This window comes from Athalia rosae, chromosome 2 (assembly GCF_917208135.1).
Source record: "Athalia rosae chromosome 2, iyAthRosa1.1, whole genome shotgun sequence".
In the NCBI taxonomy this organism is placed as follows: domain Eukaryota; kingdom Metazoa; phylum Arthropoda; class Insecta; order Hymenoptera; family Athaliidae; genus Athalia; species Athalia rosae.
Genome location: NC_064027.1, coordinates 9,916,019 through 9,941,740, shown reverse-complemented (window position 1 = coordinate 9,941,740; position 25,722 = coordinate 9,916,019). Strand labels below are relative to the sequence as shown.

The following is a 25,722-nucleotide window of genomic DNA, read 5'->3' as shown; positions in this document are numbered from 1 at the left end:
GCGACAAAAGTTTGAAAAAGTATCATGGATTATCATTCCATTGAGCGAACCATAAGTTATGGGCTATCCGAGTACCTCTGAGGGGCGAAAATCGTCCCTCCGACTCGTCGTCGCCAGTTGGTTCGCCGTCACATCGCTTGTGACTCATGCATACTCATGTTCCAAAAACCGATAACTTATGACATGTTCGCTGGACAGAAAATTTTTAGGGCAACTTTGGCCGCGCTCAAGATCTTTGGGCAATTTTTTCTGTCGGAAAAGAAGAACCTTAGTTGTCAAATTAACAAAATAAAGAAACGAGTCGCATGTTGTGCAGTGAACTGCGGAACTCAAAGATGAGAATCTTTTATTACTTTGAAGCTATGGACGTAGTTCAAAACCACGTGACACTCGACTTCTTATTCATCTTTTACCCGACAGAAACTATTTCCGTTGAGTCACAGCCAACGACGACGATTCGGACACCCCTTATATATCCTCGAACGAGGTACAGGAGCGCGAGGCCACACCCGAATCCCCACGCCACTCGTAACTTCCGTCGTTTATTTTTCTTTCGAGTTCGTTTCTTGCTGCAAAACTTGGAAATCCCTATTTCCTGCGCAATCCTATAGAGAGTTGTATTTCACTGACAACCCTTAATTCGTAGTCGATTCGCTGAATTCGGTTATTCTTGGTTGTGAAAACTCAATATGTATCTGATTTTCAGATGGTCATCTAGGGGAAGAACATCACCTAAATATTGCGAGAAAACGGTGGTGAAAGTGAGTCCTAAACGCGCGATAACCCGGCCTACCATGTACTGTTAGAAAATTGTGAGGGTTATTCAGTATCGATTTCAAATGAGTGGGCGTATTGTGTTGAGTAAATAATAGTGAAGCTCTTAACTTACCGGCTGTACTGAGTCCAGGACTGGATGTGAATTTTGCTACGTCGACAATCTTTACCGCAAAGGTTTGTCCGGTCTGGCGATGATTGCATTTTCGAACGACGCTGAAGGGCCCTCTGTGAAAGAAAGAAGGATGTGTATGTTACGTTTTCGCATGTCAATAAGGCCTCGGCAGTGCTTCAATAGAATCCAAAATACTGCGATGTATTTTTGTGACTGAATGACTATCAAGTAACAAACAAAGACAAACGTAAGTTGGTCCAATTTCTCGAATTCTAATTGAGGCACTTCGAAATTTGTCTGAAGCAACCGCATAATATGAATTAATAGTCGCTCTTCACGCCTGTCAAGAAAGACTAAGAAGGTGATTTTAAACTCCATAATCAAGCCTCACAAATAGAGTTGCGCCAAAATAATTTGACTCAATTGTTTCAGCCCTAAGGGGAAGCGCGACAGAAGTAGGGTCTTGAAATATCTGCAGCGTTATAATTTAATCTCCTCCTGCAATACATCTGGCATCTCCAAGCTGAAGGCCTTTCCGTCCACCAGAATTGGACATCTGATTCGAATTATTTCGTACAACAAAAGGTGACGACTCAAATGGGAATGGGATCCGTACATCGGTTGGATAATTACAGATATATTTGCGACGATAATTAACGCGCTCAATATCTGATAACATTATTATTCGAGAAGAACAATAATGCCAAGTTTGAAGAGCTTCGTTATAAGTGAGTTATAAATAATTAATAAGCCAATTTCGCGGCAAAAGGAATTGGAAGATGTGAAGTTGAAGGACTACAGCTCCTTTAGTGACGCACCGGGGACATTTCCTCGTCTCGCCTTTTCGCTTTTACATAGGTATACCCTAGTTGTATCAACCCACTAGCTCGTTCCATCGACTTCGTCGGGGGTTGAATGTATATATATATCTGTCGGCTTTTTCCCAGTGAAACTAACCACCCCTTCCATCGCTATTTCGATAGAGTTACGAACTTTCATTTCGCTCATAATTTTCGGAGGCTGAACCCGCCGTTTCTCTTTTCATCCAATCGCAGTTTCAGTATCGTATTTTAACCCCGGGTCAATCAACTACGCGATCTCCTTCGACTAAACCCTGCAGACTTCGGAACTCAGAAGCCTGCACGTTTCACCATCAGTCCGCAACTGAGCTTTCCCTCCGAGGCACGCGCTCGTCATGTCCAGCTTCTGAGCTCTGAAAATTAAGCCCTTTCGCCGTGATCGTTATATACCGGACGCGAAACGAACAGAGTTCACATACCGATGGTTCAACATGGAGGCAAAAGAATTACCCGAGCACATTGGCGAAGTACACCGTGACATAAAACCCCATAGACGAAATCAGAGTTTGGCAATAGAATTGATATCGTGCCCCTAGTCGTGGAATAAATAACCTCCATGGTCCGCAGCTTTGCATGGCTCTGTGCATTCGAATAAATTATCGCCGACAATAGCCACCCTGCAGCGGCGGGGTAACCACGTTCCTGACCACGTTGCCAGAATCTGGCTATCCAAGCTCTATGTGTGCCTATTCACGTAGTTCGATAGATTTTGCATTTGGCGAAGGTGTACGGTAACCAAGGTGCACGACGCTACAAAAATTTTGCAGGTAAATGTTGGTGTGCCGGTACAAACGGTGCCCACATATATGGCGAGTGAGGAGTTAACAACGCGAGGTCGACGACTGGGGAAAATTGCGTGTCTCCCTTATGGTCGGGTGATTCGGCTTCTGAGATTTACGATTAGCAATATTGGGAGCAACCCTCACAACTTTACAGAACTTCACGGGTCACGAAACCCTTGAGTAAGATTGCGAGCAGCTAGAATGCCGCGGGACTTTGTCCGTGTCCTTTGCTACGGAGCCACAAATTTACCTCCGGTGAAGAAGACGTCACTTTTTTGGGATCTCGGAAAATTGATGTGACTCCTCTTCGGGCAACCTATGAATTGTGTTCGAAGCGAACGATTTTGGCTACCCAAGGAACTCGAATTGTGTCTAGTTAGTTACTAAAACCACGAACGAACTATAAGAGTGAGAAGAAATCTATGCGACGAAAAAGTCTGTGGAACCTATAAAAGTACGATAATGACCGACTGGACGTACATCTCGTATCAAACGATCGGTAGATATATACCTGTATCTTTTATCCCCTCGCCATCGATTTCGACGAAATAGCCCCGCAGCTATTACGGAAGTTACACCTTTAGAATTCAATAGCTGTGCCAGTGGACATCCATTCCGAACGGCACTTAGCTGGGATGAAGCCTGGCTTTGTGTCTTCGTGTTCAGGAGTTACACGGTGTGAGAAAAATAAAGGAGACCAAGAGTTATAACCATTCGGAAGTATTGGAGGTACTATTGTTTCCTGGATGTTGGGTGTGATAATTAACGTTATAATTCAGATAGCCCACTGTATCGAGGGGCCATAATATTCGAGAACAATTTCACCTAGCCAACTAGTGAAATGTTGCTTAGAGAAATGTGTATTCTGAATGCTTCGAATCCAGAAAGTTGTATTCTCGATGCTAATTTATACTAAATCCTCACATTCATGTGAACGCACTCTTGTGAAGTTGCGGTTACAGCTTATGTGACGTTCACGAATCAATATTTGAGCGTCGGCTTGAGTGTTTTCATTCCTATTGACAGTATCTCCTGGACAGGTAGTGTACAACATTCATTGACCGTTGATTGATGAAAAAATCTACATTCGTACCAGCCATGGTTTGCCGGAATATTGGAGAAAGATTTCCAAGATCAAGGGGAGAGGGGATGTATAGGAAATACAGCTATAAGAATTTTTTCGATATCTCTCTAAAGAAGAAAAAAAAAATCAATATGAAAAACAGAATAACAGAGAGAGAGAAAAAATAACCATGCGCCAACACTCGACGACCGTGCTTCGTGCGTTCTGCTTCAGTTAGCACCGTGAGGTACGATGGTAGAGTCAGCTGAATAATACGGAATTGAGAGCGTTGCCGTTGCTTTGCTTCGACACCGTATTATACTAGCTCCAGAACAATGAAGCTCGATTTCTTCATTACGCAGTTTAGGTCCGCATCCAACGATAAAGCCACAGCGGGATCTGCCAGGTCCGATTCGTTATGAAAGACTACCACCGTAAATTGCAAATCGAACAAAAGAACGGAGCACAGAGATTCTCCTTCGGCGCACGTCTATAGCCGATTTACCAAATAACGAGACTTTCATATTTTATCGCCCGTTCATTTTGGAAGACGGTGTAATACAGTTCAGAAAAGTTTGACGGTTGTGAAAGCTTGTAGTGCAGATGGCACGCGATACCGCCCTGTGTTTTCCACCCTCGTTGCTCGTACGAGTCTACGATATATCTATGTGCATATAAGGGCGTAGCGAGAGCATAGGTATAGCTACATCTACGGAGCTGTATGGATAAGTCGACCTCGTCTCGTCGACGCCGCGACGCCTGCCGGTCTCGCAATCCTTCTTTTTCCACCACCCTGCGGCTGCCGTACGAGTGACGTAGTGGAAGGTGCCGTACGTATACTTATAGCGACGCCGCGTTGTCTGCTCGAGCTTCCTCGGTAGTATAAGCTTGCAATCAGAAAATACCGGAGGGTGGTGTCTGCGGTGTTGATATTTTATCTGTTGCTTCCTCATATTCCGAAGATAAAAATAATAACGGTTAAATGATATCATTGCGTTCTGCTCAGAAAGAAGCCAAAATTCTGGTATTCCGTAATCGTTATTTTGATCACGAGGGTTAAGCCTAATATAAGTCGCGCAAGTAATAGCTGGCGACGAATTTCAATGGAGAAATATGATGTTCTACCAACGACTACTGAACGAACGACCGACCAAACGGCTCGAGTAAACGGAAACATAGTTTAGGACTCCTTCGCGTTTCTATGGAATATATTTCTTCTCTTTTTTTTTGGGAAACTGAGAATGAGAAACATTTCTTAACGTTGATATTATATCTATACAGTCATAAAAAGGTATATACACGAATATCGGTACCTGCGCTGAACGATCTTCGTTTTGGAGACAACGTATAATATTGTTTCGTTCGTTGCCGAACCTATAAAAAGAATACTGCACCACAACGTAAAAACGAGAAATGACAAATGTCATATTCCTTCATTGAACATGATTTTCTGTACCGATTCTCATTCGTGTATAAGGAGGAGATGGAACACGTAATTATAAAGCTTCCGCACAAATTTTTTTTCATAATCGCGTTATTCTGTCTAACGCGAATTGTCCAAGAGACGAAATAATCGTTCGACGCTACTTCTGTTTTATTTATGGTATATTTTACATTTTCGCTCTTGCCTCAATATAAATGCAGGATATCGAAGAAGGAAATCATCAGCTCGATTTGCTTGCATTGAAGTTCGCACATAGGTTTTTTATCAAGTGTCTGTGAGTGAAACATTGCAAGTAGGTATGTAGTCAGAATATAAAATAGCTCTCGAGCGCTGAATGATGTACATCCGCGATAAGGTAGGTATGTGCATCGATAAAGATCTGAAATGCCTTTCCCTACTGCCCGCGATCAGCGATAATTGTGCAGGGTATGTGCAGAGTGGGATCGTGCGATACCGGCTGCCCTCAGATAATGAGACTGATCACCTTTTCGGTGAGTAATTACATAAACGTGAGGAGTTATATTCCATGGATTGCAATATCATTATCATCCACTGTAATTAATAGATTACGGTTCATTTATATCGACAATGCAGAGACTTTAACAGCGGTTCATTAAACTTCGGTGGTTGAACAGCGATCGAAAACGTCGATTGCTGATGCTACAAAATTCAATAGAGCGGAAACATGCAGTTACCTCTTCCATTGGCCAATTTATGACGATGATCTATCTGTGATTCGATAATCAACAACCATACACTCCAATGATGAAATAATGAAAAATCAGTTCCGCTTTTATTATAATTTGTAAACGTGATCTGTACATGGTTATTATTTTATTCGGATCATCAAGGCGCACGGAACTTTAGAATTTTCGCCGGTTTGAACTTTCGTCTTTCTGAACCTTTGACGGTCACCCCACTTGAAAATTATTCAATTATCTAGCTTCATACGAAATACATAAATAGAAAAGCTGATGCAATGTTCTGAGAATATGAATACGAGAATTCTGATCATAGATATACGAATATAGTAAAGTAGACTGAAGTGATATACATCCTTCGTCACATACATTGAAATACCATGTGACGAGACATTGTAAATAACTACAGTTTTGTGAAGAGCACGGTTTCATACGTGTAATTTTACTGCTATAATTATGATCTCAGTTCTGTTCATTGCGATTGCGATCACATCATTAAACGCATTGTCTCTATGGTGGATGAGTACTCCCTACGTCGCTAGGAAACGTTAATTAAATTCTGGAAAAAAATTATACCAACACGCATATTAGAATTGAAATAACGTAAATCAATTGCCATTTTATAACTACCATACGATGCTTATGTTAAAAAATATGAGAAAACTTCGGGCGCGGTTTCAAAACTATATGAGACTTCGCAAAAGACCTACGAGAAGACATACATTTACGGTTGGCACGTTATTATACGGTGCCTCCAACAGCAGCAGCAGCGCAATACACAAAAAGACACGAGATGTATAGCTTCTGGCTCTCTTCTAATTTAGAAATGTTGTTTTTACCTCCTGTTCTCTATCCTTCGCGAGAACAGCTTGGGGCTGAATAATTTTTCCCGGCTTGACGCCACGTTGGTCAGGTCTTATAATACTCATGTATGTATACGTAACAGCTATAAGGGTATGCACCGTACGTACGTATAATAGCACTGTGCGACGAACTCACCCCTATGAAGGCATACGCGGTGCAATGTTAAAAATTCGCATCCATACTTTACTTGCAATCGCAGTGTAAATTAACAAGAAACTATATAAATACATTTTTAACGAGCTGAGAGAACTTTCATTGCCTACAATGTATTACTTTCTAACCAAACGGATGAGTTCAATTCAGCAGGATTTCAATCGTTCTGCGCAGTCGATGTTACTTTGAATGCGAAGCAAATTGAAACGGTCTTTCGATTGCACTCAAATCGCGGTGATCAGTCGCACAGTTTTTGCAACTTCATTTCGCAAAAGCCTTGTAGAAAAAGTAAAACGATGTACACAGCCACGAAAAAGAAATTTACTTCCCGGATCTATCGACCCCAAAGCAGATTGTACGTATACAACAATAATTTCAACTATTTCAGGTGGATATCGCGTCTCGATAAACGACGACCTAGCCAAACCGCAAACCTCGATCTCATGGGGCAAAAGAGCGAACCTCAGTTCTGTGCTGCCCATCGACACGTGCGGTACCTTTGAGCTTTGAAGCCGATGAGGAATTTCGTCGAGCGTGTACAGGAAATGATAATCACCTCGTAAACGTTGGTAACAACGATGTACAAGATATTGATGCGCAACGTATCGACCACACGAGGTTTTCAGTCGCCTCTGTGATACGCGAATTCTCTGACCTGATCTGACCTTTGTACCAGAAAGCATCGCCGAGGTGAGGGCAAAGAGTCGTCTCGAAAAATACAACCCGATCGATATTGGATTCCAAGTTTCAGAAAATTAGTTGCTCCGTACAATCGAAGTCTGTCGAGAATACACTACATGTGTTGTACGCTACTCAAGGTTCAACGTTACCAAAACTATTGACGGAAGACAAACTCCATTTGTACGACCCGGATGGACTCGGGGCGACTTTTACCCACCCTTTTCTCCAAACAGACGCTATAACAGAGTCGTTTAAATAGCGACAGTCTCCCAAGTTTTAAAGTCAGACAGACACAATACTCTGGATTTGGCTTCGGTGCCTCACGATGGTCAAAATTTTGTTACGTAAATTCTACTCCGCAGCGGCACACGTTTAATGGAGGTAATTGGAAGCACTCAGAAATGGATGTGAGAAGTTACGCGGGCAGCAAACAGCTGAACCTTGACGTTTACACCGATATTCATGGAATCACGTCGTTGCTTGACGCCAACGGTTTGGAACATCCTTTGTACTTTCATGATTCTGTTAACGAAGGAGCTTTGCCAGTTCCGAAATTCTTTTGGAAGATTCTCTACGATCCTGTCACTAGAGAGAGAACTGCTTTTGTTGACATTAATGATCCATATCTTGCGAGTTTCACACCTGATAACGATATCTATAACGATATCAGTGATCAAATTTCTTGGCTCACCTGGAGCGTAAAAAACGCGTCATTAGGTGTATCTTACATATGCACTATCAAAGATTTCAGAAACCCTGTTAGAAATATACCAAGTTTCGAGATGTGTGGAATACCGAATGAAAGTTGATTCAAACTATTTAAGTACCAATATTTTATGAAAAAATATTTATTTCTCGAGAACGATTACGTTACTTCAAGACGGAAGGTGGAGGATTCCATTATTTGTTTACTTTCCATTTGTTTTATCGCCAAAAGACTCCACTTTCCGTAAAGCGTCTCTGCAGTTTAATGCCAAGTACAACAACTTCAGAAATACCTTCGAATACTTCCTAATGTGTTTGATAATTCTCCACAGAAGCCTCACTTCCGTTCTATGCAGTCAAAATTCATTGAGATGACAGAGAAACGGAGTACAAATTATGTGCAGTCTTACTTGCATGGAATACGCCCGCCCAAACCTTTATTTGTAACTTGTTAATACACTCGAATTATGTAAAAATGACATGATGTATCTATATGTATATTAGGGTGCTTCAAAAAACATTATTTTTTAAGTCCTATCATCTTGAAGGATTTTAGTGAATATAAAAAAAAAAAATCCTTTCACGAGCCCAGCTCCATATTTTGATTTTACACGACGCTCAACAGTTTTTTGTTCTTCCACATGAGTAAGATGGACATTTTTTTTTCTCTCTTCTTCTAACAAAACTTAGAAAAAGGATTCTTTCACTGTTTTCACGGATTGTGGGGGGATTTTTTGATATCCACTAGAAACTTTTCAGATGATTGAAAAAAATGTCTTTTCAATTTCTTTGGAGCACCCTAATCTATATACTCTTTAAATCATATTTCATCAAGGCCGCTGCAGGATGATGAACTACAATTTCTAGGTACATTACTCGTATCATGATTATTGAACAATCTCTAATTGCATTAATGCGTTCGATATGATACAAGCGAGTGATAATGAACATGACTTTGGCACTGGCAGCAACGATTGAATATTACGAATGACATGCTCAATCTTCAGAACAAAGCACCATTCACATATCGCATCTGAACATTCACCTAAACCGAACCAAAAGTATCTATCTCGGTTCAGATTCACCTATATGTATATCTTACAACGTAAACATCCATCGTATTAAATTACAGGAATTCTGCTACGTTTCTGCTCCGTGCTCGTCTTTCGTCACTGATGATAGTCGCGCGTATAAATCATCCAGCGTATAAAGATGACCACTCACTTTTAGAATATTGAAGTAGATTCTGGTATTTCTGAATGTACACACATACGACCAAAGTGATTATACCTACCCGTAATGAGTGTATGAAATTGACCGAAAACTTTTCAACTACCTGGAAGTTATTTTTGTGCCTATAATATCTCGTGTATATGTTGTAACGTTTATCCTTACAAATTCCGACAACAATTATCCAAATCCATCATGATGAGAGCAGATTATTCCTCAACACATCAGAGCATCATATAATACAAGTATACGTATAAATCATATTAAATTTCGAGCATCTAACAAAAAAACGTGCAGCTAACATACATACATTTTCAAGATTATGCAATTCGAATATCTCGGCGATCTTTATCCACCCTGGATACTGAAGGTATAATTATACGGCTGGCTTGTGCTTCCAATGTGAATTGCGGTAATACGAGGGATCATGAATTACATTCGTCGATAACAGATTCTTACATAAATTCCAACCGATCACATACAAACGAATATCTATTCGTCATCGATTCGCCGTGGAAAGTAGATATTTCCAGCGCATATGCTTGCGACTCCGAATGAACGTTAGACAGGGTTCACCGAGATTGCGAATATCGTTGAGGTCAATATCCAGTATTTTTTCATTTCAAACCCCAGCGAAATGAATTACTCTGCATACACCCCGCTATGTATGGATTCGCAAGATCGACTCGCGTATTATTTCATTATTAATACCGTTCGGCGATAAATCACATTTCCATGCAGCAAACCTTTACATACCCATACGTATACCTATGATGAGCGCGGTGTATAAGCATATTTCAATAATTCTGCCAGGCAGCAAGACATCGGTTCGACAAATCACGTAAAATTACATAACGCTTTGTTTTGGTCAAACGGCAGATTGGCTACGGTCCAACCTGCGATGTACAGCATTATACGTACCAGATATCCGTATAAACTGGGCTATTGCCTGTTCTCGTACATGCATGCAACACGCAGTGAGACCAAAATTTATTTTCGCTGAAAAAATTTTGTCAACAGGACTAACGTAATTTAAAACTTTTACTTGAACAGACACTGCCAGTCCTTCTCCCCGTTACAGTATCCGCATAATAACAGGGATACACCTGTAAGAAGATTCTGCGTCGATTTCATCAACCGAAAAATATGTAAAACGAAAATTCTTTCACTACAAACAACTACAAACGATTTTTAATGTATTCCGTTGAATTCATTTCTTTGTTCAAAACCGAGGTGCCAGGTTCACATAGGTCGGAAGCGCAGTGGCTGCAGTGTCATCACGAAAGGTGTATCTACATTGTACGTTGAGAATACCAAATGAAAATACCATAACTCGAAACCCGTTATGTACCTCAAGTTATTCCGCTATAGGAATGCGCGATGTTCGGTTTTGGACAAGAACCAATTTTGCTCTCTGACGGTCAGGTACGTACGTCATATGTGACGGAATAAAGCTGCATGTGTAGGTTGGTGTAAGTACGTTCGTATGAAGTGTGCAGGTACTTATACCAACTTTTACTTGTTCGATTGTCCAGCACCTGGATGTCACCAGTTAGAATTACAACGATCTGTGTGAAGTTGAGCCAAAAGAATTGACACTAATTTTACCACATCAATCGATGTTATTTTTACTTTTAGGGAAACAAGTAGACTCAAAAGGTTTCAATTATTTTCTCACCATACTTACGCTCGTGCAGTTACGAGTATCCTCGTATATTCGTGAGATTCTTTGGAAAAGTGTGTGTACATTATTCTAATTTTGGGTTAGTCTGATGAGTAATGTAAACGTGTAAGCGACGTTAATGATCACCACTTAGTCTTGTAGAACGTTTATACTCGGTTATTTTTCACGAGTAACGAGATGCGCTTTCGGAAATGAAACATTTCATCCTAGTCGATGACTGTATCCGCACTTCTATAATTCAACTTTTTCCAAGAAACTGTAAAATTCTACTATGCAAAAGTGCACTACTGTATACCCATGCAGTACGCTGCAGTACACGAAGGTGCTCTATTATTGCGTAAAACGTGATGATATAGTAATAGCCGACAATATTTATTTCAATTTATGAACTGCAGTTAGCGATATAGCTGTAGGCAATGTCGTCGTTACGTAGGAACATGAAATTCCGTGTATTATACCAATAAGAAATATCGACCTACCGAAGAAATGGAAGGTAAGAGGATATCAGTCATATAACAGTAACGTTCGATCCGAATGGAGTGCAGCTCATATTTGAGTAAATGGAATTCAAGTTTTAAAAGAAAGATATCTGGATTCAAGCCAATTTCAGCAAAAACAAACCTTACTTGGCTCCGAAGAATTAAACCATATTTTTCAAAGCACCGATGTACTCACCCTCGGACTGCTCCACAGTGGAGCATTTCGCTATTAGATTTACACTTGATTGCAGTAATTACTAAACAATTTGTTGACTCAATGGTACAAAAATGGAACGAGTAAATTCGATTCAAGGGATCCCGGGAGACGACACACACAGCCAGAACTGATTATGGCATACAACGTCTCACGTGTGGCCACTTGATTCTAATTCATAAAGAAAAAATGAACCGCCATCATTCGAGGCATTCACCTCCAATGATCGTTTATGATCAACGCATTATGAGTTCATCTCGAATAGTGAATTAACTTCGCTCAAGATTGATATACATGACGTATTCTGCAGTCAAGTAGAGATATTTCGGGAGCACAATAATCGATTGTAACGACAATCCCGTTTTCTGGCCTGGTTCTATCCTATCTACAGTACATGTACCTGTACCATAATTGAGGCTGCTTTGTCAGCCAATACAGACCATGCCGTAAAAAGTAAATGAGAATGAAGTTGATCGTAATGTTCATCAACCTTATGGGAATCAACTCTGGCTCGACAAAACTCAGATTTTTAATTAACGCGAATCCTACTATAGCAACAGGCAATAAGAAACAGCACGATATGCGGTCTGCACCGAACCTAGGAACGTATGATCAATATATGTTCCGATTATACTGTGCGGCCGGATATTCGTGCGGCAAATAGAATGGAGCTTGGAAATATAGATATTCTTCAGATGTCCAAATTCTTTTTCACAAGATACTACAGAATAAAATTTATACAGCTCTTTCTGGAAAATAAGATCAATCTCTATGGATTTATCTTAATACATAAACTTGCAGAATTCATAGATATGAAGTGTTGCTGAAATTTCTAAAATGTGTGTAAACTTGACTAATTGTAAGCGAGCTTGTCAGTGTTGTATGAAATAAAATAAAATACATTCCAGTTATAAAAATTGAATTCGGCGCGCTTGAATAAATTCAAAATGGCTATCCGTTTTAGAGTACCGCTGTCTAAAATCAGTCATAAGCATGCAGCGACTTGGAAATAATGGTCAACAACACATCGTACAACAAACAGTACATATAGAGGTCCGAGATTATGTTGATAAAATATTTGTTCAGGTAAGCCACGTTCGGTTTACGAAAGCCCTGGAAGGAGAACCACTCGGTCGTATTTCGTCTGCTCTAGACGCAACACCCTAAACTAGCACCATGAAGTAAACAGGCGTCACTCTGCAAGGTCCCAAGTCCCTTGACTGCGAAACCTTCCAAGGTATTAAACCGACTCAGCTAATTACCTGAATATCTCTGAAAACTAAATAAATAAAAATTCTTATCGATGATAATCCCTGACGTGCGTGACGTGACGTGACGTAACGTAACGTAACGTAACCCCGCCGGTGTGTACGTGCTATAGAATGGAACGTAACAAGTTCCGCAATCATGTGGGGTGAGGTATTGGCAATTTGACACCTTGGAAATAGCGTCGAATCCTACTCACTTGCCAATTATTTCACAGAGCTCGTAAACATCGTCGAACAGAACCTCGTCCTCTGCCATGACTAGAACGTCACCCTCGTCTCGAGCTTCGCCGGACTTAAATCAGGCTGCCACGTTCAGATACTGCCGTGGTAGTAGCTGGCTAGCAATGCCCTACGTATGTGGTCTAAGCTTACGGCGTAAGCCTGGTCTCGCCTCCTTGCCACTACCTGCACAAGAGTCACTTGACAGCGCCAGATTTTGTCTCCGCGTCCCGTTCTATAGTCGTTGGTTGGTACGTTCGTTAGTCATTCGACCGTCTCGTTCGTTCGTTGGTTCGCTACTTCACTGTCACTAATCACGCACACAATTCATCTACGAGCACTTGGTAAAGCGACGAGGGCGCACACGCAAACACCGCCTTTTCGCGCAATGTGAATCACTTGGTTATTTGTTAGAATAAATCAAGTAATACGCTCAAGGACACACACATTACACTGGCGTTTTGACAGAAATTCTAGCTACTCAATCCGCTTTCTTCGGACTGACAGATAGCACACACGCCAGTCTAAGCTGCTAAGCTGACAAGGGCTGCTCGTTGGGACGTTCAACACCAACCACACACCAACCCGTTGCGCCAAAGCAAAACTGGTTGCATAAAACACGGCGATCGCACCGCGGCTGCGCTGCTGCAACACCGAGAAGGCAAAAACCTGGCTGATAGCCTTCCGCTCTGCCTGTGCCTTGCCTTTAGCTGTGCCTAGTCTGCTCTACGCTGGACGCCCCAAGCCCAAGCCAGCCGAGCAGCGGACTGCGAAGGAACTGCCCTGTGGAGGGGCGTGTCTCACTGCCTTCTCGACCCGGGAATTCGGAATTGCTTCGAATTCACCTACCAATACGAATTGATACGTTGTAATCCGGCGGTTACTCTGAATTCTGGTTCGAGAAGGAACAGATAAATCATATTCTCAATAGAACAATCTTGGCTTTGCGTAGTCAAATGATATATGCATCTGTAGCTTGCTATCGGTTTCATTGCATGAAGTAATTGATTCTGAAAATCTTGCCGACCGGACGGGGTGAAAAACGAGTGGGCAAACCGGCTTTATGCTTTGAATTTTTTGATGAATTATTATTGAATACATGATACACGTTCTTGAGACATCAATTTCAGTCAGAAATGATTCCAAACTTTTCTTTGTTAAATTATGAGTTGGCGCTTACATCAATGTAAATAACACAAATCATCGAATGCTTCCTCCATGTCTTCCTCTCGTCCAAAAGCAGTCAATATCAACATCACCCGGGTCTGCCCAGTTGTTCTGTAAAGAGTATTTGACTCCATGGCTATGTGACGCACTTCCTTTGCCAGATACTGTAGATGTTTATGGTTGTATCCTTTCAGCACTATTATTTTTTGTCTGAAAGAAATCATTCGTTTAATTAATAATGACGTAATGTAACACAAACTACGTCAGGCCAAAGCTAATTGGAGTCAACTGTAATTGGCAGTGATGGAAAAGTGTAAGCAAGTTTTGCTCACTCGTTTTAAAGTTGGTTTTCAAGGAGGTTTTGTGCAAGTGAGCATCAATTTTAAAAGTTTGTTATAATATGAATACTTGATTTTCAATCCATACTGTTTGAGATATTCAAAGGTGTTGACGAAAATTATCATACAAATTATTGTTGAGGTATAAGCTAATTGCTTATCTGGCAACGCTTTTTAGTAACAACAGACAAGAATAAATTTTACATTGAATCTCACCCAGCTTTGTCCCAAGAATCTAAAAGATTTGAATAGACGCTACTTTCATCAAGCTTCATGTATAGAGCCAAGAATGATCTGCAGAGCTAAAAATTAAATTGGTTCATTGTTTAGTATTTTCAGGCTGACATATCATACTACAAGGTTACTGAGAATATTGTTTGGACCATTATTATTATAAAATAATGTGGAAAACAGAATTATCAGAACTACGTAATTATGCTAGAATATTAGGATTGAAATATTACTGCAGATCCCATTGTGCCCTGATCCATTGTGACTCCTGTATTGACCACAGAGTAGAACGAATGTTGCACAAGCCTGGATAATATATTCCTATTGGTGTACCGTGAACTACTGCGTAAGTCCGAGCTTGAATCTGAAGAATCACTGTCCTCCTGAGAACTGGAATTTGTCCTACAAAGTTGAAAAATCGTTAGTAATTGAATCAGTAAGAGTTTTTCGAATGTGTAGCAAGCAGCATGAATTTACAAAAAATACATATAATACATTTAATATCATAGTCCTTTATTATGGAACATATCTTTACACTCAACATGATCCTAAACACGTGCTTGTGATATCAATCCAAATGCCTAAAAGATTATGATAATGAGGAATACAGTAGCACTGATATAATCTTTTCAAACTGGATTGTTACAATGTGGAATGAGTCCTGATTGATGGAATTTTAAAATCCTAGGTACATTCCTATAATGCAGAGCCAATTTCGAACATAGTTAAAGTCAAGTGATTATATCATCACCTTTGAGTGGCATTTTGTTGTCGTACAGATTCAGTGGTACAGCTGTTGATTTTGCCCGAGATCTTTTTTTGGTTTCTACATCGCTTCAGCTGATTTTTGATCTTCCAAGTCTTTGGACGAGCAATTTGAGAATTGTCACAAGATTGAGACACATCCGTAATAACACGTTTTCCATTATTGGCTATTGCTATCAAACTGTCTGAACGCCCAAGAATCTGTTAAGGTATCTTAAATGAATCACTAATTTTGACTTCGATTGAACAGTTAATGTCTGAATTAATTTACTTCACACGCAGCACTTTTAACGCTATTTTTTATCAATTTTTTCACATTTAACAACGCATCTGACAGCCAGTTTGTCTGGTACTCGAAGCGTTCACCTTTGGCTGACATTTCTATCTGGAAGTGTCATAAAGATCATTCGTAAACAAGTTGACAGAATCTTTATGGTTGTGCCAGTAACCTGACGTAGGGAATTCTCGTTGAATGTTGATTTTGCGTGCTGTACACCATACCACCGTCACTTGTGAATTTGTTTAATAAGTATGAGCGAACTAACCTCACGCTGACTTATGTCAGACGCTTGGTCGCGGTCGAAGCGTTTGTCATGCCTTGCTTGTCGAACATTACGAGATGATAGTCATTGGATTGATTCTCACGAGCACAACAATTACAAAACTTCAATCAACGCAACGATCATGGATGAATGATGTACGCTTTTGTTGTCTTTTCTCGAAAATAAATAGAGAATACAAATGTCACTTCAACTCCACTGTCATAACTCGCATGCAGTACTGCTCGCACGCACTTCATCGAACGGTAAAGGGGAATCGTATTTCACTTTGAAGGCAGGCTAAACATGATAAACACTCGAAATTTGCCGTTGCCTATCACTCGAAAATCTCATTGATCGATGAATTTCGAGACTCGACAAATCCATGGACGTGAGGAGACTTGTCGCCTGCTCGTTGCAGGTATGTAGAGTGGTATGTAATGTTTTGCGAAAACATTTAGGTTAGGGCGTTTATTTTTCGAATCGAAAAAGATTCAACGTGAAACTGTAATGTCATGTGGTGATTCTCGTGAGGTGTTAATGGGTAATAAGTGTCAGTAAACAATAATGGTCTATGTATGTGGTGCCTAATTTCTTTCAAAACATTCAAGAAGTTTTCGTGGACGTCGTTTAGATTTGATTCCGGGAACAAGAGAGAAAAAGAGTGTGTGAAGGTTACCTGTGATAAGATTTTATTGACAATTACCTTATCACTTTTATAATTATCCACTAGGCTCGAATTAATCGATAAAAAAACTAATAAACAAGTACGGTACAGTATCTGTTAGGAAGTTTGCACTATGGCAGCTGGCGAAGCTAATACATACTACCTTTCCGGAGAGGAGACTAATTGGAGAAAAAATATTGTAACTCAACTACGGGACAGGAATAGATCTGAAACTTATTGCTTCTATGATCTCATAAGCCTACGTGAGTTATAAATGATCCTCAATTATTCTATTTGTATCCACGATCATAAATTGATCAAGGGTTGTTTTTCACATGTTGCTCAATCATTGATCAATTATTATATATCCGATGAATGAAGCATATGTACAGAGTCAACTGGACTATGCTGGATATGTCAACTATCTTGATCAATAAATAATTGGATTTATTTACCAAACTCATTTTTGTTATTGCATTCATGGACTAAAATCCTGATGTATCGATATTATTTTTGCTATGTTTCCCAGATTTGATAATAATGTTTTGATTCACATTGAACAGATAATCGTCTTCTCGAAAGTTCAAATATGCTTCGAATGGAAAACTATCAACTATCAATAGCGAATGAGAAGCTTAGATGTGAAGTAGGATCTGGAGGTTTTGGAGGAAATTCAACATTGGAAGCTCGACTTCTTGCTCATGCAGAAGAACTAGCAACTTTGCATAAAAGACGAGGAGAACACACTCAGCAGATTGTTGATCTTAACATCAAGCTTCAAGAATTGAAAAAAGAGTTGCAAACTAAAGAAGCAAGGTATGGCTTCCAAGCATGGCTTAATATTTTTGAAGTTCAGCATGAATCTATCATGCAAGCATTCTATTTTCAGTCCAATCAAACGAAAATTCTAGAGATATTTCCATCATATAGCCTCAGCTCCCAACAAAAAACTCACGAAAATGTTTATTGATCTACACAAAGATTGCAATGGCTCCAAAGTAACCCTAAAGTAATATCAATTATCATTGAAACTAATCCACAATTATTTATGAATAGTATTGCAGAACATTTGGAAGTGAATGCTGGTTTACGTACTGAAATTACACGATGCGTCAGCAGAGAACGAGAATTGGAAAATGTAAATCAAATGCTTAAAGATGAGCACCAAGCTTTGCAGCTTGCCTTTGCCGCACTCGAGGACAAACTTAGGAAAGCGCAGGTACATTGTTTTTCTCATTGTGCCCATGCAATCGATTGAATACAATCTTATTCTGTGTGTTAGAATAGTATCTGTCTAATTTGCTTTGTCAATTTGCTCTGGCTGTTACTAAAATTTTTAATTTGAAATCCTCTTTCAGGAGGAAAATCGCCAATTAGTTGAGCGTTTGATCAGATATAAAGCCAAGGATGCGGACAAGATGAATGAAGAGAATGACAACTTTTTGAAGTAAGTTTCAATGCTGGGGGTTTGTAAGTTGACCTTTCTACCTGTTCTTTATCTTACTACTCTCACAAAATATCCATGTAGACTATCTATATATTTATTTACGTTGACCACATTAATTTATTTCACTTAGAGTGATTCGGTGTCTTTTTGTGTAACTCTTCTATTGATTCTCATCGTCATATTATAAGAGATTATGATTTACTTCAACACATCAAGGGGACCTAGCTAAGGTCCTGCTCTGCTGAAAATCGTTTCCACACCTGATACTCACGGAACTGATAGCAGATCAATTGTGTGATACTAATGCTCTGAAAATCTCCTAGGATCTATTCATTCATTCATTCGTCCATGAATTTTTTTTAACCGTTCCGTTAGATACATTATGCCTACTTACCCAAGATATTCAGTTGTTATCAGTTATGAGAAAAGCATAGAATTATAGCGATTTAGTTGCATTAAAATGAGTTCAATATGATGGAATGAGGAATCTGGATATCATCATGGGACTTTTAGAGCTACACAAATGTCTAATTGATTAACTGATATCCAAGATTTAGCGTTTATTTTATCGACTCTTTGGAGATCTTAAAATCTTGAATTACAAAATTGGTAGTCGTAATATGGAAGAAAACGAACTTGAAAACATTTTTAGTAAAAGGTATCGAGAAGTGTTGTCAACTTCGTTGTCCAATTTGTATTTTTAATTGTTCGTATGTTACTGCTGACTGTATTCTAAGCTACTCTTAACAAACCCTTATAAATGTTATAGCCTCACTGCACAGTAACGATTCGCGAATACTTCTGTTGCATGTATACCCAATTGTGCTCAGTCCATTCAAAATTTCTGCACATTCAGAAAAGCTTGCAAGATGTCCTTGTGTTATTGGAATTATGCCTTGCAAGTCGCGAGATAGGATCAATCAATGGTAAATCATGATTTTATTACCGCTTTCGTGTTTGATTCAGTGAGCCTTTTTCCTAACGCGTTTAGTGCACTATAACTGATTATGAATGATGATTAACATCCAACATAAAACTGCAAATTTACCAAGTGAAATTTATTTGTATTTTAAATTTTCACAGCGTGATTTATTGAGCTCAGTCACTGTTCATTCTCAGATTTTATTCTGTGTTTAGAATCACGAATTAACACTCATATGCATTTTGCGTACAAACGTTATTCGGAGATTGCAGTTTTGCTGATAGAAGATTTGTAGTATAACTAAAATCTAACATATTAACAAGTGACTTGCTGTACTCGAAAGATTTGAAACAAATTATTCATAGGAAATAAATTGGTCACGATCTTTAATGATCAATGTTATTCAAAATCTCATGCACATGAAAATGGTGTCAGAATGTCACAACACTATTGTTACGACACTAATAACCAATTCTGAAAGACGACAGTTCGTGAATATTAGAGAAATATTTTGAGGTGATCATGTTAGTGTCAGTTATTTGTTATGAAGCATGGCCGCGATTATTTATCATATTAATAATCACCGAACACGTTCATTCATGCATCCCGTTGCTATAGGAGTATACATATAGGGCTTGCTACACCAGCCACTTCACACTGCTTGACATTTTTTTTCAGTGAGGCTTTTACCAGCCCGACAACGTTTTTGATGAATACACTATCAAAATTTGGGTAAGTTCAATATATACAAAGAGAAAATGAAAACAGACATCATGTTTCTGCTTCGTTTCGATATCTACCTAATTACTAGTGTTTTTCATCCATTGATTAATTTCTCAATTTACCATTATAGTCGTTCTCACAATGCATCTGCTTTGCTGAATAATAACTATTCTGTGTCTATTTGCTGTGCATTGAAATCTATGTAGTCACAATTTTAATCCTAATAAAACGAATGTGAGCAATTGAGTCTTACATTTTTTGAGACGGGTTCTGATTCATAACTGCACCCGTGTTTTACGTTATTTACCCCTTGTTTCGGTCAATTATGAAGTCAATGAACTCCTGCTATTCAGAGTCCAGGAGAAACATAGTCAGTGATGTGGATACAATATAATCAGCTTTTTTTTTTGGAACACAGCAGTTCAGACAATTTTTTTGTGATATTTCTGTCACATTTCACGATGCTTTATGTGGCCCGCTGATTTTTATCGTTGCTTCATCACTTGTTTGTGTTTTCATGTCCCTGATTTCCCTCATCAAGTTACGACTTCATTGTTAAATGAGAAGTGATTTTCTCAAATCCGCTGAATCGTTGAAATAGTAGGCGGCAAATTTTAAATGAAATCGCCCTGTACCGATACGGTTTTCACGATTGACGAACCAAAGAAATTTATCGTTTTAGTTGCCTACCAATCATCAAGAGTGAAGAGGCGTGAAAAGTGTTCTTTTTATGCTACTTATGTTGATAACGAGCATTAGCGGGTTTATCCGTTCACATGTAAATTGTGTAATAGCATATCCATAATGTTTTAAATGTTTGTTTTTGTATATTGTGTACATGTGGTTTATTTGTTTTAAAAAGATAAATTTGCACACGGAATTGTTCTATAGAATATACTAATGTATAAAGCAGGAGAAGGTGTATTTTAGTAGGACGATAAGATCACAAGATAACCGAAGAAAGAGACCTTGGTAATTTTTCTCCTTGCCCCATACCGTAACAAACGAAATTCAAAAGAAGTGCCCTGTGTTGCGAAGCTTACATATGTTTATATATTTTCTACAACACAACTAGGTATTTTTGCATTGAAGACATTCTGCTCCCATCGTCTGCAATCCTTCCCACATTTCGCTCTGTTCCTGCAACCTCTCGCATTCGAGATTCTTCAATTTCCTTTGCACTCTCTTGAGATTTTGACATTTTGACATTATCAATTGAATTTTTGGCAATACACACCTGTAATTTAAATTTCATTTTGCCTGCCTTTCCTTGCATCCAACCATTACTAATCTTTGTCTGGTCACATGCCTCAACGTTCGATCGTTTGAACCTCATAAGCCTCCTGACCAGTTTCACCTAACACATTATTGAACTTAACAACGTCGATGTTTTCGACGTCGTAGATAAGTACATTGGTTGAATACAGTGATTTCAATGAAAAAAAATGCTATTTTAACGTGATCCGACTTCAAATCAAGCTTCGAACAGTAGCCATGTATATTTATTTGAAAATACTTCAGCGCAACCTAATTGATCCTATCTGTACTGCCTATGTTCGAATTACGTACTTTGATTTTGAAGTCCCACAAACAACACTGATTGGTCTTGGCTGTAAAATAATTTTGTTTCGAAAAAAATGAAATTGTGGGGATTATATCAGCTAGGCTATTCTTCGTGCTTTTATACGCTGTAGCTTATTATTTGATACATAATTTAGACCGTGCGTTAAAGTAAAAGTAATAAGAGCACTACGAGCAGTGGATAGGCACTGTCTTAGAGCATGAAGAATAATGAAGAATTAGTATTTTTTATCATAAAAATTTAACGGAACAACTTTATACGTCAAGTTATACAAAAAATTTTCGGGAGGCAAAGGCGGTGCATATCCTTAGTAAGACGTTTCAATTTTTTCGTGGAAATATCTTCAAATAGAAACTTTTAAAAACTTCTAGACATAAATTTGACCGGCATGTCAAATATTCACCACATAAGAAGCTCTTAACTGGAATAACATGCAAATGCTATTATATCTACAATACTTCTGTCGCGCTATGTAAATTTGATGATAATACAAAGATATTGACACTCGTCTGGATTTTTTTTGCAGAAAAAGACAAGCTAAAATGCAGAAGGAACTGGAAGACGCGGCGAGAGATACTCGTGGAATTAGTCCAGATCGAACAAGTTTGAAGGAGGGACCAGTCGGCCTTTCGTCATCGCTACCCACCCAAGTCTCTTCCAAGTTTGTACGTTGACTTTCGCATGTAGCTTATTTCAATTCATTAAGCATCCGACGTTCGTATGCATGCTTACACAATTCCATTTGAAACATGCCCAAGATCCAGTCGATAACCAACTTAATCTCATTCTGACTCATTTACACGGACGAAAAATTTTCCGATTGGCAGAATACGAGTACTCCTGTGATGATAACAGCTTCAAATTTTCAGTACGCTACCACCGTGTCATAAGAACCCACAACTCGTAAAATCTACGATGTGTTCGTGTGCATACTTAAATGGTCTGGCATCAGTATGTTGCTTTTATTTCGTACCGATGGATGAATCTCATCGCTTTGACTGTCACAACTTATCTTTTTGTGCAAACTTGTCGTCCACAAGTCCTATTGCGCATTCATGATAGTTAATTTTTATCATGCCTTCTCGCATTATTATTGAGACGTGATCAAATGTTTTTAGTCATTGACATTTTCTTTTACATTCGTCGGTCATGAATGACGGGTATCGCAACAACCGTTTGTATAATTTAAGTCAGGCAGACGAATCTGTGATTCCGGTATTTTCATGTTATGTAACGCAGTTTTACGATTAGGTCCAATTTCAATTAATATTCACATAAATTTTTGTATTCGAATATTGAACAATGGTGAAATTGTTTATTAATTGGTATGAAATTAGTCATGGATTGACGATTTCCAATTTTGATCACTGTACATTTATATAGTCATATCTAATTTTTAATGTATTTGTATAATATTTAATTATCATTATGTAATTGTGAGAAATTTTACGCCTCATTAAACGCTTGGAATAATAACCAGTATACTCCAGCTTATGTACGTTTGCACGCCGTTATTACCTCACTGGTATGTACGCGTGTTTTGTATGTATAAAGTCTGCTGGCATGAATAGGCGATACCCCCATAACGCTTGGTTTGTTTTCAAAAACCTTCATTACTCCGGAGGCAGGAATTATTTCACTTTGCCTCCACCAGGTTTTCATTATCCGTTCGTTCCTCGGCTTCTTTTTCATGTCATGAACAAATTATCACTTCAGCTATGGTATCACGAACAAACGCCGACAGCGAATTTAATTTTTTTTTTCAATTTTTTTCTCCATCGAATGATAAAATAAACGAAGATTTTATTTTTATCTCCAAGCATTTCACTCTCGGCCTCGTTGCTTCTTCTTAGAATCGATAAATCGAAGAAGGTGATTATATATACGATACGACAGCCCCTCATGATTTCCGAATGATATTAACGCTAAAAATAAAATTCGCTCAAATTCGACCAAGCGAAAAAACAATTTGATGCTTCATATTGGCACCGATCGAAAATATTAAAATACCCGCCCCCCGGGTAGCACATGAAAAATTTTCGCAATATTCCTTCGTTCCTTCAATTTCTTATTATTCAATGACGCGATGCTAATGAACTTACGATTTCATTTCTGAGTAAAGCAGGTACAGTTGATGCTTCGTTTTAACGTCAAATGCGTTTAAACAATCGACAAAAGATAACTTTTTTGAACACCGCATGTCAAATGCGTTTGAACAATCGACAAAAGATAACTTTTTTGAACACCGCATGAATTCGATGTAATTCGCCGCCGCTTCACGCATGATATTTATCAATTGATTGCTTGTGTGTGATTTTCACCAGTATTTCAGCTTACCGAATCCGAGCTTCAGCGTTTGAGGCATACCTATCTAAAGTTATTGCCGAAAATTGCATTGCCTGTCGTAGTTTACCGTCTAATTTTGTGCAGCTTCATGATGACTATGGTTGTGGACTCGATGGTATTCGTCAATATTGATTGTGGTTCTCTGGATTTTGATTCATAGAGGGAATATCAGTCATCTGGGGTGGCGATTATTAATATCATTCTGGTAGTTATAAAGTGAAAGCGGTGTGGAAGGGGTGCAGACTGAATTTCATTGAATGAATTTTATGTGGATCACGTTGTTATGTTATACTTCTGATGATCCTGAAGTCTGTCGTTAATCATTTCATATTTCACCTGGTCACGCAAGGGTTTTAAAAGTACATACTTTTTTCCTGTGCGCAGCCAATTGGCATGCAGTAATTGACTCTTCAATTCCAAGATAAAAAACACACGGTATATCATCGTAATGTATCTTTTTATTTTTTACCAGAAATAGGTCACGATGTTTCACACGAGAAAACAAAAGTCACCGTTTAGTATGATAATCTAATAAAAACGTCTAGCAGTTCAGATCAGGCGATTCCATCACACGGTTTTCTACATTCCATTAATTGGTTGGCTTAATTGGTCCATACGTGATTCAGAGTCATTTTTAGTAACATTACAAAAACCCAAATTTCGTTCTAGTATAACTATGAGCCGGGATATTTGTAAAAGGGGTAGTAGTAATTCTATAGCGGCGCATGGGATGAAATGAAATATTCTGGTCAACTAAAAACTTTGCGCAGTATAAAGCGAGGTATAAAGTTACCTGGTAAACCGGAGTAGATTCATCTGAATCCGCAACGAGTAGCGAGGAATAAATGGAAACCAAAAAAAAATTCTAGGTGGTCTAACGATCTGTTGCACCAGGCGTGGTTATACTGCACTGATAGAAATACACACACACTACGTATAACGCAGCTAATATCTTTTCGGTAAAGGTGGTATTTTTTAATACTATTGTTTACGACCTAGATATTACCGGCTAGGATATGTATACATTATACATCTACTATAACCGCTACAAACTAGATTGTAAGCAGCATTAAAAGATAGTAGTGTGCGCTGTCCCCATAGGTAATAAAAAAGATAGTAGCTGTTATTATCCATTTATCTGCAGCGTATAGCTGCACATTAAAGCCCCGTGTGTGTTTTTGTTAGTTGCGGTTTTAGCTACACTTATTTCAAGATGGGATCTCAGCTAGTAAGCTTTGGAAAATCGGAGTAGTTAGGAAGGCATGGTGAAAGTGTGGGGGAGAAAAAAGCGAAAAAAGGAATCGTCACATTCGTGTATAGGTTGTAGAAAACTACAGCCGTCTGTGGGGTCAGACTCGGAATTCTATACGAACACAACACAGAAGACTACCCCAATCTCATCAATTCTCGTTCGCTCGTTTGAGAAAATGAGTGTACCGGGTGCTGTCGTATATATATACATCGAACTATAACTCGGGTCCGCCAGCACGCGTATAGTCTTTGATGAATAGTCAAGTTCCAACATCGTGGCGGGACGGAAATTCGTTCATTTTAGGAGTTGGTATGAAACAACCATCGAATCGCACCCAACAAATGTCCGACCCTCGTAAGAGTTTGCACGGTATCCCCAAGCGTGGCCTACAACACGTGACGTTACAAAAGGACCGGTCAACTCGCTTTCGCAAAAGTCTCATATTTCAAATAAAGAACCGCGCGAAGTGGTCCTTTCGCTCTCGTACCGACGTCGCGTATTTCTCTC

General features: G+C 39.0%; 3 protein-coding genes across 20 annotated transcripts in view; 1 reads left to right on the top strand and 2 right to left on the bottom strand.

The window, feature by feature from the left end:
• Positions 1–13,805, bottom strand: part of LOC105684715 (peripheral plasma membrane protein CASK) — a 148,904-nt gene extending 135,099 nt beyond the window's left edge. For all 16 annotated transcript variants that reach the window (XM_048650327.1, XM_048650329.1, XM_048650333.1 and 13 more), the window contains exons 1-2: positions 13,215–13,805; positions 890–1,002 (exon numbers count right to left, since the gene is read on the bottom strand). In XM_048650327.1, coding sequence (XP_048506284.1) covers positions 890–1,002; positions 13,215–13,273 — 172 coding nt within the window. In that variant the 5' untranslated portion in view covers positions 13,274–13,805. The remainder of the gene's footprint in view (positions 1–889; positions 1,003–13,214) is intronic.
• Positions 13,806–14,300: 495 nt separating this feature from the next.
• LOC105684591 lies at positions 14,301–16,236 on the bottom strand. Its single transcript, XM_048650771.1, has 6 exons — positions 16,180–16,236; positions 16,009–16,122; positions 15,724–15,938; positions 15,206–15,374; positions 14,958–15,043; positions 14,301–14,613 (listed from the first exon to the last, which is right to left on the bottom strand). The coding sequence occupies exons 1-6, from the start codon at positions 16,234–16,236 to the stop codon at positions 14,418–14,420; spliced, it is 837 nt and encodes a 278-aa protein (XP_048506728.1). The 3' UTR covers positions 14,301–14,417.
• LOC105684569 (autophagy-related protein 16-1) overlaps positions 15,992–25,722 on the top strand; it is a 234,768-nt gene continuing 225,037 nt past the window's right edge. Inside the window, exons 1-7 of one of the 3 annotated variants that reach the window (XM_012398037.3) lie at positions 15,992–16,697; positions 17,055–17,206; positions 17,507–17,759; positions 18,000–18,162; positions 18,302–18,390; positions 19,991–20,044; positions 22,144–22,282. In XM_012398037.3, the coding sequence (XP_012253460.2) occupies positions 17,077–17,206; positions 17,507–17,759; positions 18,000–18,162; positions 18,302–18,390; positions 19,991–20,044; positions 22,144–22,282 (828 nt within the window). In that variant the 5' untranslated portion in view covers positions 15,992–16,697; positions 17,055–17,076. Of the gene's footprint in view, positions 17,207–17,506; positions 17,760–17,999; positions 18,163–18,301; positions 18,391–19,990; positions 20,045–22,143; positions 22,283–25,722 lie in introns of all 3 variants that reach the window. The other 2 variants (XM_020851950.2, XM_012398045.3) reach the window with 2 other exon arrangements.

Coding starts and splice junctions, on each gene's coding strand:
- LOC105684591 (XM_048650771.1), bottom strand. CDS start 16,236: ATGGTGTACAGCACGCAAAATCAACATTCAACGAGAATTCCCTACGTC. Junction 16,123..16,179: donor TTCCCTACGTCAGGTTACTG/GCACAACCATAA, acceptor TGACACTTCCAG/ATAGAAATGTCAGCCAAAGG. Junction 15,375..15,723: donor CAACAAAATGCCACTCAAAG/GTGATGATATAA, acceptor TCAACTTTGTAG/GACAAATTCCAGTTCTCAGG.